Here is a 14,898-nt window from a genome sequence, read left to right as displayed (position 1 = left end):
TATTTCTCAGTATTCATTCCTCTATCTTTTCCATTCAGGCTTAATGCACTTTCCACGGCAATCGCTATGCAAGTGATCAGAGTGTAGGGGAATCTGGTGATTCAAAATCTTGGGTACACTTCCCCGCTATTTAGGCAGAGTGTTCTTTCCATGGCGGTGGCTATGTAAGTGATCAGAGTGTAGGGCAATCTGATGATTCAAACTCTTGAGTACAGTTCCCTGCGAGATCGTATAAGGTTGTATTAACCTTAAATTTTGTTTAATTCGAGCTAGCCAGATTGTAAATAAAGAGATAAAGATGAGCGTTGTTAATGGTACCGAGCGTTCAAGAACTTTTTTGCCACAAGGATGTTGTAGTACTCTCGAGAAATCAGAACTGCATATTATCTCATCGATGATTTGGGGTGCGTATTCTTCTTTGTAATTCTCAATCAATTTCAATACAACATTGGTTGCATATTTGGTCATAGACATGCAAGCGAAAGTCCCTGTAAGTCGAGCAACTATATCTCTTACCCCATCCTGCATCCTGTAATTTATTACACACCCCACCACGTTATGCCTGAAACCAGAAAAATGTTGAGGTATGGATTTTATACGCAAATTTGCACGAGGGATATGAAAAGGAAAAGTGTGTGTGACTATGTTGTATACATACCCGCATGGATCACGAGACAAACGGTGTACATTGGCTATTATTTCTGTGAGAACACGCTGTCGGCTTTCCAGTAGAAAGACTTCTGAATCGAGGACATCCCGAAGAAGGAAGGACCCGCTTTCCTTGGTGGCGATTTCGAAAAGATTATCAGCTATCACATCGATTATCTGGGTAAACACAAGTGCCGTTACAGATATGGTAAATTCATAAAACTAGGAAGAGATTCAGTGATAAATACTTGAGTTTGTTTCGCAGGGAAGATATCGAAGCAATGGCGAATAACTTCAACACCAATCTCGTTGTTTACGAGCGGAACCGTGAGGCGTTGGAAGATGGATATCATATGAGATATCTGCTCTGGTGTCATGAGACACTCCAGAAATTTCTTCATGGACTTTGATCTGCAAAGAAACACGAAAATTCAGAAATCGATTTATTACAACGCATATTATCGTTTATAGAAGCAGTTGTAAGCATACCCTTGAGAGTTGAGACACACAGCCATGAGTACATCGACATTAGCGGTGACTGAAAAAACCAACTGATTCATCTGTTCCTCGTCGCAGACTTCGTAGAGCTTTTGGATTACATAGCTCCCGAACCGATCGAGCATCAAAACACATATCTGATCTTTCAACTCAGAATAGATCATTTGCATTTCTTCCGGTTTCCTTCTTTCGAGTACCTGATGCAAGAAGTGGCAACAGTTCGGATCCATTGCTTCCCAAAACACTTTTCCCTTCAATTCTTCTAAAAAATAAACAGCTGGGTACGGCTGTTTAAGATGGGTTGGCCTGTATCCGGCGGGAACAGGCGCTGAAGTGTTATTGTCAAACATCGGAAACCTGTCACCACCGGATGCTTTCTCGCGTGGGGAAATTCAAGAAGACAGTTCAACTCAACAGTTCTGTAAGGATTTGGATTAGAGATTCGACCGAGTTTGCAGAAGCATTGGGATTCAGTTTGGAAACGAAGATACGCTTTTTTTTAAATAATAAAAAAAAATCGAATATAATTTTAAATATTAAAAAAAATAGGTATTGTTTAATTAATATTATTATTTATATATGAAATTTTATTGTTGTATCAATATTTTAAAGTAAATTTGAAGATTTTTTTGGTTAATTCAATCGATATTTGAAGGGGTGATAATGATAATAATTTAATTCACGTCTGATCCGGGATGATAATGACAATTCGTTATCATTTCTAGATTATTTGAATCGATAATAAGACTAAGATGAATATTTGATGTCCGTAAAAACAGACATCTAATATAAATAATAATAAAAAATTACATAAAATATGAGATAATTTATAATATAATTAATTATGTGATGTTTGGTGTATGAATTTGTGACAAATCATATTAAGCATAGAATCCGAGAATTCCAGGATTCTATATTCTTTGTGTGAATCGGTTCGCATAAATATTTTTTTTTGGAAAAAGAAGTTCTTAGAATCTTTTGTACCCTTCTATGAATTTAGACTGGTCAAATTCCATTTATTAAAGTATAATAATATATACTAATAATAATCTTTACTATATAATTTATTTTTTGAATCTATCTATTAAGTTAGAGCAACTAACAAATATTGTTTTTGGAAAAACTTCTTTTTCTCAATATTTCTGAAAATATATTTAGTTTGCTTATTTTTTTACACACTTAATTTTGATTTTTTATGCAAACTCTTCTACATTTTTCAAAGATCTTTCAACACAATAATCGTTCATCTCCTTTTTCTGGTTCAAAAGCATACAAAAAAAAAAAAAAAAAAAAGTTCAAAGATCACAATGCATAGATGTTTATGCAATGCCACAAATAATTCACGTTGGCAAATAAATGCCAGATGATCCATGCTCAATGCATATCAGACTTCACGAGTACATGTTTCATGTTACCGCGTAGTCATAATTTTCTTGAAATTATTGTTAAACTATCAGAAGATTGTTTCTGAACAGGTTGATCACTTGTTAATTTTAAACCCGTCAAATTTTAAAATAATTTATTCATCTCTACTGAATTCATTTTCAATCCTAAAAAATATTCTAGAAAAGCTGTGAAGAAAGAAGGTTTGAAAGTTCTAGGTTTGTGTGGAAGGATCTGGAATGTAGTGGACATGACTTGAACATTCCAAGGTCATGTGGAATGATCTAGAATATTGTGAAGAAGTCTAAGTCTATAAGCTTTGAGGGCAATATAGGTAAATGTAGAAACTTAGAGGAAGATCTAGACTATTTTAGGACTCTCTGTCTTTTTTAGAATATAAATGTGTAAATAGTTCTAAAACCCACTGTTGTATAGATTAGTGTAAATACTCTGAAGAGTGGATGAGTGGATCTCCACCATTTATTAGAAAGATCTTAGTCATCCATTCTTGGAGGAATCTTGTATATATATATGGTTAAGGATTCATTTGTAAAACTCGATAACTTATTATTCTCTCATCAAGTATAGTGACACTTTCTTTCTACAAAATTTCCAACTCGCTGACGCTTATTTATAAAAAAAATGAATCTCATTGAGTATAAGGAAGCAAAAGTCCTGATTTGGTGGGATATGGAGAGTTGTCACTTTGACGGTTAAATTATAACATCACAATTTCAATTTCTGTTTACGGAAACTTCGAAAAAATCACCCGAGAAGTCGTTGATGAACTACATTTCCACGGAATAAAAATGATTGATATCCCAAGTGGTATGTCGAATTTGATTTTGGGATTCATATTTCTTGTGAATTTACTTTAATTTTGATATTATTTGTGTTATTTCATTTTAATATATTTGAATTATTTGATAAGATGGTAATTAAGACTCTGTCGACAAGAGGATGCTTGTTGATGTGATAAAGGTGGGGCTTGATAGGCTAATGATACACCAATCCGCATGCTGATCTCCGCAGACGAGGAATTTTCAGACTTACTACACCAGCGCTGAAAATGAGAATTACAACATTCTGTTGGCCCATCCTAGTACACGACCACTGAAGCTTAGTTCTTCCCTTGTGATATCTCATGGATGTGCCCATTACCCCTGATCCATTCCTAGCTCAAATAGAAGACAAGTCCATCAAGGGTCCAGATATTCTCCTATAAATATCAGGTTTGAGCGTATGATATTTCATTCACTATATTGTTTTCAGCAGCACCCTTAGCTGCTCTTCACTCATATCCTTAGTCACTGACTTGAGCGTCGGAAGGGCTACGCCAGCCTCCTGGCCCCCTTCTAACTGTCTTCTTCGTGATTTCAGGCTGAGGACAATTTCAAAGCTCTGCGTCTGTACTAATGATATTTGCCGGAATCGGACCCTACATTTCCCGTGAACATCACCTTGCTTGTGTTGCGAATACTATTTGGACATTCAAGAGCCTCTTAAAGGGAGAGGTGCCGCAGTAGCTCCCAGGACATATGTCACAAATACAAAAGAGTTGGAAGACCCTAGCTACTTTACTTTGGAAAGAAATAGAAAAGACTCATGGGAGGTGAGTGACACTTGATTGAATCCGACATGATGACTCTTGTTTAAAACTTTTATTTTGTTTGAAATCAATTATCTTTACTTTACAAATGTATTGTAGTTTCTTCAACTTATGTTATTACCAATATTTCTTTTGATATATTGGTGTATTAGAAGTACACATGATATTACTTGCAAGTTGGAATATCATGTGCTGGAAACTTAATTCATCCAACCAAAATTCAATGACGCTCAACAAAAGTTACAATAAAACATGGAAGACATAGGCTACGATGCAATTTTATTACTTTCCTCACAAATCATTTGCTAATATATACATTCGCCATTATTTTGATGGACACACACGACCATAGAAAAATTATCTATAATAAAGAGAAATAATTTAAGAAGTGATTTATGAGTTCCTTCTAGAATAGAGTTGTAATGCATAAACTTTATTAAAATATATCAAATTAAATTGCATTTTCCCATATTCTGACCTCCAAATTTATCATATTCTTCGTCATTTATATTCAAATGATACATACAAATGATTAGGGTTGTTGCAAAAATTTAGTTCATGTGTTTATAAGATAAACCATGTTATCTTTCTTTTTTTTTTTAAATGAGTTCATTAATATCAAAAGAACGTGTATTGGAATGCATTCGAGATGCTTGTAGAAACCTATTTGAGATTGCATGCAATGTTGAAGGATCGAGTGTGATAGCACATTCGAAGATGCTTCGAACACTATATTCTCCAATGAGCTGCAATAGCTCGTGTTCTAAGAATATTAACACCGATGAATTAAATCGAGTTTGGTTTAAAGCCAAGCGGAAGAAACTCGAAGTAATCATTCGTGAAGAAAACTGTTATATTAGAAAACGTTTTAACTTATGTAAACTGAATAACTGAAAAGCAGGTGATCAGTTATATTATATATCAGTTCAGTTATGGTAAGAACTGAACTGACGGATGCTCTAACTGATCAAGTCAATTTGAAAAAAGCAGTTAGTCAGTTAAATACACAAGATATGTTTATGGATGTTCGGAGACTTCAACTTCTCCTACGTCACCCCTTCTATCACCTCGGGTAGTATACACTAGAAGACTTTGATGTATACAACTACTTGTACAAACCCACCCAGCTTAGGACTTATCCACTGTCTAAATGAACTCCTAGTCTAGACTGAAGGCAACACTTTCCAGCCAACACTTCTTTTACGTCTATGTGAGAAAGACTACATACACAAGTTTAACGTCTTTGTGTAAGACTGTATTTGAGTGGTGGTGTGTGTTCGTGTGTAAGAACTGAACAATGAAAAAGTGTTCTCACACACTGAGAGAAGTGAGGTTCTAAATTAAGCTGATAATACGTTGAAGTGTACCTCTGGACTGGATGCTTCTTGAAAGCTGATAGGCAAATAAGAGTGCCCTTTCTTTTTACCACACTCTCTCTGGTGTTGTATGGTTCTCTGTTGTTTTCGTCTTCACTGATCTTCTCTATATATAGACGGGAAACTGATCGTACAGTGAGACTCAATTATTGTATCCGTTGCATCTTGAATTCGTTCCTCGGACTCTGGAGCGAAATGTGTCGTTAAGAGATTTTGAGTTTTCAAATGTGTAGCTATGATATTAAGCATGTAATTTCATCATTTGGGTTATTACTTTTGGATATTTTATGTAGTTACTTCTTGCCCTGAACTCATTTTTTCCACTATTTTTTCTTTTCTATTTTTAAGTGATGATTGTGATTAATAGGCCTTATAGTGGTTCAGTTTAGTTTGATTAGGTTCTTGAGCAGTTTGAATCATGGTTGTATAAGATAAATTATGTGCAAATGAACTAGTTGGGCATTTGAATGAAGTGGCATTTATAAATTGGTGAGATACTTAAATATCTGTATGTGAAGAATATGTCATTCATACCAAACATGCCATACTTTTACAACAATTTTTTGAATTTTCATGGAATTTGGTTTTGTGCTCAATGTTGATGAAAAATGGTAATGTTTGTGCTTGATATATTATTTGATATACTGCGGTATTTTAACTAGATTAGTCAAATTATCTTTCTATTTATTTGGTATTTTGAACTTCGAGAAAAATTTGGTATAAAATTTTCTCATTTGGTACTTCATGTTTAAATGAATTGTTGTTCATGCTTCAAATAGTTCAAAAAAAGTTGACCTCATACATGTTTAGTGATCATCAAAGGAGTTAACTTGGCATCTGACGTGTATAGGGGACGTTTATTGTATAGTTAAATGAATAGAAGCTAAAAAAATATTTTCAAGGCTACGGGGAATTATTGCATACTATGGCAATTAAAAATAATTTATTCAGATTGCATCGTGACATTGTTTTTGTAATTTTTTGGGATCCAGACATTTTTGACAAGGTTTTTTAGAATATTCGAGTTATTGAGGATATGACGTTAAGATTAACATGGATATTATAAAGTTTTCTATATTTTTAATATGCTGAATATATGAGTATGATCTTTCACACTCAAATGTTGTTTACGTACTCAACTAAGTTTTGAATGAATCTTATTATGGTATGGGTGAATAATTTACGGAAATTTACGAATGAATCCATAAATTTATATTTAATTTGTTACTCAAATGCAACACATGTGCTCGATTGCATGTAGCATATTATAATTGAGCATTTTTTCAATTCAGATTAGGTGTAATTTTAAAAAATTATTTGTGGTAGTCATGTGGAGGGAGATGGTAGTCTTGGAGGCCGCACACAAATGCCAATAAAAGAGCTGCAGCAGGGAAAAGTATCGGCGTGGTGGGACATTGAAAACTGTCCTATCCCGAAAAAATTACAGCAATTCGAGGAGGATTACATATAACATTATCAAGGCATTAAGGGGGTTGGGCTACTTGGGAGAAATTTCAATACATGTGTGCGGAAATACCAAAACTTTATCCTTAGAAGTGCAAAATGTGCTTAAATCCAACGATGTGTCGGTAATCCACACTCATCAGGTACGTGTATGCTTTCTGAATCAATTTTGATTTATTAATGAATTGTTCCTCATTTTTTTTCTAATACAGGAAAATATGCTGCTGATAAGAAAATCATCACCGATATGGTGTTTTGGGGATATAGGAATCCCCCTCCAGCTAGTTACTTGCTAATATCTGGAGATATTGATTACATGTATGCGTTGAAAAGACTGAAGAGCCACAATTTCAAGATTATGTTAGCGGGTCAAAGATTTACTTATGAGACTTCTTATATGACGGATATTGTATGGGTTTGGGACAAATTATTACAAGGTGGGCGCCCGGCGGATTTGTCCCAAACCCATACAATATCCGTCATATAAGAAGTCTCATAAGTAAATCTTTGACCCGCTAACATAATCTTGAAATTGTGGCTCTTCAGTCTTTTCAACGCATACATGTAATCAATATCTCCAGATATTAGCAAGTAACTAGCTGGAGGGGGATTCCTATATCCCCAAAACACCATATCAGTGATGATTTTCTTTTCAGCAGTATCTTTTCCAGTATTAGAAAAGAAATGAGGAACAATTCATTAATAAATCAAAATTGATTAAGAAAGCATACACGTACTAGATGGGGTGTGGATTACCGACATGCATGTGGAGTTGAGCACATTTTGCACTTCTAAGGACAAATTTTTGGTATTTCCGCACACATGTATTGAAATTTCTCCCAAGTAGACCAACCCCCTTAATGCATTGATAATGTTACATGTAGTCCTCCTCGAATTGCTGTAGTTTTTCGAGATAGGACAGTTTTCAATGTCCCACCACACCGATACTTTTCCCTCCTACAGCTCATTTATTGGCACTTGTGTGCCGCCTCCAAGACAACCAGCTCCCTCTACATGACTACCGCAAATCATTTTTTAAAATTACACCTACTCAGAATTGAAAAAATGCTCAATTATAATATGTTAATGCAATCGAGCAAATGTGTTGCACGTGAATAACATATTACATATAAATTTACGGATTCATTCGTAAATTTCTGTAAATTATTCACTCATACCCATAATAAGATTCATTCAAAACTTAGTTGAGTACGTAAACAACATTTGAGTGTGAAAGATTACTATTCATATATATTCAGTGTGAGAACCCAAATTTTTGGGCATGTAATTATTTAATTAAATATAGACATGTATAAGAATTTATTTTCGAGTTATAATAAATTCGAAAATATTAAATAATACATTGTATTAGAAATTCCAAGCCAATAAATACATGAAATTCAAAATTCAGTACAAATCATATATTAATTTCGAAATAAGGCTAGATATCAATCAAATTTGAAGAAAATATTACATACAAGACATCTTTTCTCAACAAGGAAGCATATCAATATTTATGAAAGGAGTATCTCAAAATTTATGGAAGGAGCATCTCCAAATTTTGGAAAGAATATCAATCGAATTATGGTAAGATTTTCAACTCACCGCTATAAATATGAGGACCCTCCCATTCAAATTTCACACCATTTATACAAGATTTTCGAAAATTCTCTCTAATGACTCCCAAGAATTTTCGAAATTTTGCTCTCCAAAATTCTGCTGCAGTCATCAAAATTCTGTCCAAGTTCAGAAAATTATTTCTCTCGCTTGGGTGCTCAGAATCCGATCTTCACCTTTCAGAATATGCTTCGGTATGTTTCGCATAACATAATCAAATTTCAGCAAAATCCAACGGTTAGTTTTTTTTTATAGCCTTCGCAAGAAAACTGCTCAGATTTTAGGCGGAGACAGCATACCTATGGTTTTTTGTCCATAAGCAGGTCAAAAAGACTTTCATACCCGATCTTCACCGTTCATAAGTTATGGACGTACTTATGAACGTACTGTAAAAGTTTAAGTCCGATCAAACGGTTAATTAAGGTTAAAGGAATTTTACAAGACGACTGATTTTTCGGTAGATGTGCTGCTGCGTTTTCGAAGTGTTTGCTACATGATTCTTCTAGAATTTCTGAATTCTTCACGTTTTCTTCTAGTCTAAGGTAATTCATTTAAACATGAAGTACCAAATGAGAAAATTTTATACTAAATTTTTCTCGAAGTTCAAAATACCAAATAAATAGAAAGATAATTTGACTAATCTAGTTAAAATACCGCAGTATATCAAATAATATATCAAGCACAAGCATTACCATTTTTCATCAACCTTGAGCACAAAACCAAATCCCATGAAAATTCAAAAAATTGTTATAAAAGTATGGCATGTTTGGTATGAATGACATATTCTTCACATACATATATTTAAGTATCTCATCAATTTATAAATGCCACTTCATTCAGATGCCCAACTAGTTCATTTGCACACAATTTATCTTATGAACCACTATAAGGCCTATTAATCTCAATCATCACTTAAAACTAGAAAAGAAAAAAAAATGGAAAAAATGAGTTCGGGGCAAGAAGTAACTACGTAAAATATCCAAATGTAATAACCCAAATGATGAAATTACACGCTTAATATCATAACTACACATTTGAAAACTCAAAATCTCTGAATAACACATTTTGACAAAATTAGATTGTAAAACAATTATCTTCCATGTTATATCCTCAAATTTAGATAATAATCTAACGAAGAGACTGAATTTTTGCCAGAAAAATTTTGTCAAACAGTTGGCGGATGTGTTTACTCTAATGGATAATTTCCATTTTGTGAGCGTAACAGCACATCGAGCAGAACTGTGCATTGAAATTAGGATCAATTATGAACTATAACGCATAAAAAATAAGTTGACCACATACTTCTTATGAGATTGGTGAAGAGGAAGTTGACCAATACCACATATTTATAATCTACTTCGATCTCTTCAATACGTGTGAAGAATCTAAACATGAAAAATCGTTCAATAATTTGGGAATATGTCTGTAGTCCATCGAAACTGGATTATGGAGGTTTAAATTTTTGAATTTTGTTTGGATATACTCACACGGAAGAATGCAACAACCCCAATTGCAATAAGAGAAAATAATGGGGGAGATCTGGAAAAAAGGGGGAGATTTAGTTTTACCAATTTTTCTCTTGCAACCAAACTAATCAAACTAACCATATATCCAAGATTCACTAACAAAACATGTACTAGAAATAGAACACAACGAACAGAGGAGTGACACGCCGATACTCAGGCAATCAACTATGCAGCACTTTGAAAATCAAAGCAATACTCACCTAAAAAATACTCAATCAAGCAGTCACGTAATACCTTATGTCAAATAATAAAAAAATTTCAAAAATATTGATATTCACAACAAAGCAACAATGAGGCAACCTTTGGGAATGTAAGAGGGAAATTTTGAGGGCGTTGGCGTAGGGGTTAGCCAAACGAAGAGCGTTGGATGAATGGTCAGTCCAATGGAGAATGCATAAATTAATGATGAAGGCATGGAAATTAGACAACATGGATAGGTAGTTGAAGTGAATTGGCAGATTAACATGGTTGAGGCATTGGAAAAAGGGGGATGCAGATGAAATTACATTTTAGTAATATATTTGTTCAAAACCATAAGGTCTAACAGCTGCGGCACACGCATTACACGAGTCTAATGTAATATAACTGTTGCACGTGTGCAATAACTTCTTATTCTAGAAATATTTGATTATGTTATGGAGTTATACAAATAAAAAAAGATATAAAATTTAATAATATGATCTTTTGTATTTATCAAATAAATTTTATATCGAGGTGTTGAAAAATAAAGAATGAAACCTTGAATTTTGAAGTGAATATGCTAAATAAACCACATGCTCTTGTCAAAACCTACATGATGTTTTAGGGGCGTAATGTCGGAAGCTCTTAGTGTATCACTACAGGAACTAAGCTTAAAAGAATTGTGCGGGGAATGATGGATAAAGGAGTTAATTATTTACCAAACATGAAGACATGAAAATGCTTGACATCATTTTTTTGTTGCAAAATAAATAATATTTCATTTCGCATACCTAAGACCTCACACATTAACCAAAAACGAATTGATTACAACTACAAATATTAATTTCCGGATGAAAAATTTTTTTGACATGGCCATGACTTGTGGCAAACACCACCATTCTTATCCAATTTGGAATCAATTGGAGGACATAATTTCTCATATTCATTTCCAGATAGCGACCTTATGCTATGACTCCATCCAATCTCATGCTTCTAGATTTCAATACATCAACTATTTGCTATAATAATTCGACTACAATATCATAATTTCAGTTTGTACACAACCACAACTTTAATTGTTTCTAGGATAAACTAAATAACTAAAGAAATAGGCTTAGGTAATAAAATCATAAAATATTTACTTGCACCACAATAATAAATTATATGAACCTGTATGGCAAAAGTTTGAAGCAGTAAAAAGAATCTTATGCGGGTAGAAACAACTTGCGCCGTTAAATTCTCTGAAACAAGTACTAAGCTTTTAAATTGGTGCTTCTCTTTATCAATTATGGAAACTTCAGAATCTGCGTCGCTCAAGCCATAGTCCACAATTGCTCCCAACACCTAATTATTTCAATTCATGCAAGGAAAGAATGAAAAAAACTACAAATTAATATGAATTCAATGCATGAGAATTGTAGAAACAATACATGAAATATATAATATGCCGCAAAGAGTGAAGGGGAATACAGTTAGTTCGAAGATCGAGTTTCTTCAAAAGGTTAATAGCATATGAAGCAACAACCATGAGAATAACATAATTTTTGTTTATTAGATGTAAATTACCAAAGGAATAAAACCCAAAGTCTTGTTAATTATAATAATACCAAATTGTTGTGAACTTCAAATTATCCCTTTCAATCATTAACTTAAAAAAAAAAATTAAGTACTTTGTACTGCCTTTGATAAACACAAAAATAAGGGTTAAAGGATTTTGCATGAAGCACTTTGTCTTAGATTTAAAATCTGTATTAACAAATCTCTGTCATCTAAATAAAACCGAAGTTCATCATCAACTTAGAATAATTTTATGAAATCTCTTCACAAAACCCCCTAAAACACATCCAAAGCCTTCCAGCCATAAAATACCCAAGAAAGAAAATAAAAAGGACAGATAATTAAACGAATTATGTACTAAACTCCATGATCTATAGTGTCACGCCCCGAGCCCGGACCCGCGTCTGCGTGACTGCACAATGGGCTCCTATAGCAACTACTTCGTATTCGTCCTCGCTTTACGAAAATGATTAACTCAAGTTGCTATAGAAGTCCATTGTAAGCTATTATAAACTCATTTTAAATTTTTGATTTTTCAGATGTGGGACAAGGGTATCACAATCACCCCTCCTTCAGAACGCGACGTCCTCGTCGCGGCCTGACCCCTCGCTCCACCAGCACCGAGAATCTAGAGGTGGCTCCTACAGGTTCAAGAGGTGGCTCCCGTCATGTAGCACTTTGCCCCGCAGGTTCAAGAAGTGGCTCCGATGCATGTAGCATTTTGCCCTACATAGCACTTATTTCCCGGTGTTCCATGCCGGTGACCGGCTTTGATACCATTCTGTCAAGCCCCGAGCCCGGACCCGCGTCTGCGTGACTGCACAATGGGCCCCTATAGCAACTACTTCGTATTCGTCCTCGCTTTACGAAAATGATTAACCCAAGTTGCTATAGAAGTCCATTGTAAGCCATTATAAACTCATTTTAAATCTTTGATTTTTCAGATGTGGGACAAGAGTATCACATATAGCCTCGCACACTTTAAATTAAAAACACTTGAAAATATATTGAGAACCACATTTGCAAAAACCAAACCAGTGAGCAAACTCTTCGGTGGCAAGTTCGGAAGAAAAGGTTGGGTAAAATATCCATATTTAGTGTAATGAATCGAGTGATTAAATTAAACACTAAATATCATATAGACACACGTTAAGTTAACTCGTGATCTCTGAATCAGAATTGCAAACATCTATATTTCATATTTACATCCTGAGATTCAGATAGGCAGTAACAGCTAACACGTATTTTTCAACTGAGAAATTTCATCAAGCATTTGGAGTACATGGTTAACTAACAGAGAAAATAGAGCAAAAAGATTAGGACATTACCTTGATCGATAAGATGAAAAGGTAAGACGTCAATAGTAGCAAGATTTAGATAAAATATGAACAATAAAATCAAATCGATGTCCAGATAAAATATGAACATAAACTGCAAATCGATGAGTTGAGTGGATGATTATCATATAACGGGCAAAATCTATAAGGGATGGAGAAGTTTTGAACGTAATTTTCTATTGTTTCCATCATACCTTGAACGCGTGAAGCCATGAACGTCCGAAGGGCAATTTCATAAGAGAAAAAAGGCTGAACCGAAAACGGTTTTTAAAGAGGAACCTCACTTTATAATTTATTAATAAGCTTTGGCAAGACTGGTAGAACTGATTATGGATCTTATCCCTGCACATTTTAATGAGCCAAAAGAACTTATCCGTGTTAGTTAGTTCATAATAATTAACTAGAAATTCGATGCATGTCCACAAATTTTTTTTTTTAAACAATGTAGTCAATCAGTATCAATACTCTAGACATCTAGATATTTAAGTTTGAAGGTATTAGATAAGAGTATCGAAGGAAGTGAAAGAAACCGTTTTTCAGTGGTGAGATATTCTATGAGTGACGGTGCATGGGTATCAGTTATGACTCATACCGAACCAACTTACTGTCCATAACCAGCCGTGGGGCATGAGTATGATATTCTGGTTTACTCATGGCTTAGCTTCAGAAGTTATAGAATGTAAAAAATGGCCAAACTAGCTTTTCGACAAAACGTGTTTACAATATTACATATTTATCATTTAAAATTTCAATTTGAAAAAAAAAAACAGAGAGGATACTTTTCAATTTGAAAATATTAACAACAATTTTGTGAATGGGGAAACAAATTATTGGAAATGGAATTCGAAACTTCACCACATTATCAGCCAAATACAATCCCACAAATTTTCCACAGATCGGGCTGAAAATGACCACTCAATTCGGAAATAAATCTTTAAAAAATGCATGGAGTCAAAAATTAATAAATAAAAAGGAAATGCTTCTTACCGATAATGCAATTGAAGAGAAGCAACGCATCAATTGAGAAGTATTGGACATTGAGACTGGACACAAATAAAATATTATGTATTTATATATTTTTTGTTTAGTAAGTTTTGATTTAATTATAATATTTACGGAATTAAATATAACATGATATTTAGAAATAAGTTTTTCTATAATTATGAAATATAAAAAATTAATCATATTTTACTATACTAATTTAATATATAAAATACAACTAATTTTATGTTTTTAAAAGAGTCAAATTCAAAAACAAAATTATACGTAGTAGAGTCAAATATGTGGGGTAATTTTGAAAATAAAGAAAAGGTTTTACCAACAAGTTAAGTATGTCTCTCTTTAATTTTTTCATGACATAAGAACCTGTCGTCGCTATTTTTTGGTGTATCATGGGTAAACCTTTGGACTAACTCAATAACTTGTAAATCACGTTAGTCAGGTAAATTATACTTGATAAGTCATGTGTCACAAGATCGTCTGAAAAGATGTTGATAAGAAGAATCGAACTTTTAAATAATGATCAAACGTTCACATGTTCAACTAAGAGAATGTTTGGGAGAGCTTATACGCTCTAAAAACATGTTTATAACGTGTTTTACAGCTTATAAGTTCTCGTAATTTGTTTGATAAAAAAAATTGCAAACAACTTATAAACTGTCAAAATAAGTTGTTCGATAAATTATAAACTGTTTTAAAACAAA

The 14,898-nt window shown here is 33.6% G+C and overlaps 1 protein-coding gene and 1 long non-coding RNA gene across 3 annotated transcripts; both read right to left on the bottom strand.

Annotated features, from left to right (window-relative positions):
* Positions 1-259: 259 nt before the first annotated feature.
* Positions 260-1,655, bottom strand: LOC140985945 (pumilio homolog 12-like). The gene is made up of 5 exons (XM_073453882.1): positions 1,138-1,655; positions 897-1,059; positions 659-825; positions 305-562; positions 260-269 (listed from the first exon to the last, which is right to left on the bottom strand). Exons 1-5 carry the CDS (start codon positions 1,494-1,496, stop codon positions 260-262), a joined length of 957 nt encoding a protein of 318 aa, XP_073309983.1. The 5' UTR covers positions 1,497-1,655.
* A 6,061-nt stretch (positions 1,656-7,716) lies between these two features.
* On the bottom strand, positions 7,717-13,531 carry LOC140985746 (uncharacterized). 2 transcript variants are annotated; one of them, XR_012176835.1, is made up of 4 exons: positions 13,187-13,531; positions 9,935-11,645; positions 9,623-9,834; positions 7,717-8,025 (listed from the first exon to the last, which is right to left on the bottom strand). It is a non-coding gene; the product is annotated as an uncharacterized lncRNA (long non-coding RNA). The 2 variants fall into 2 exon arrangements; XR_012176834.1 differs by lacking the exon at positions 7,717-8,025 and having other exon boundaries at positions 9,267-9,834.
* Between the last annotated feature and the right edge of the window lie 1,367 nt (positions 13,532-14,898).

This window comes from Primulina huaijiensis, chromosome 10, assembly GCF_012295235.1.
Source record: "Primulina huaijiensis isolate GDHJ02 chromosome 10, ASM1229523v2, whole genome shotgun sequence".
NCBI classification, from domain to species: domain Eukaryota; kingdom Viridiplantae; phylum Streptophyta; class Magnoliopsida; order Lamiales; family Gesneriaceae; genus Primulina; species Primulina huaijiensis.
Note: the sequence above shows the minus strand (reverse complement) of the source record. Positions and strands in the feature narration are given on the sequence as shown.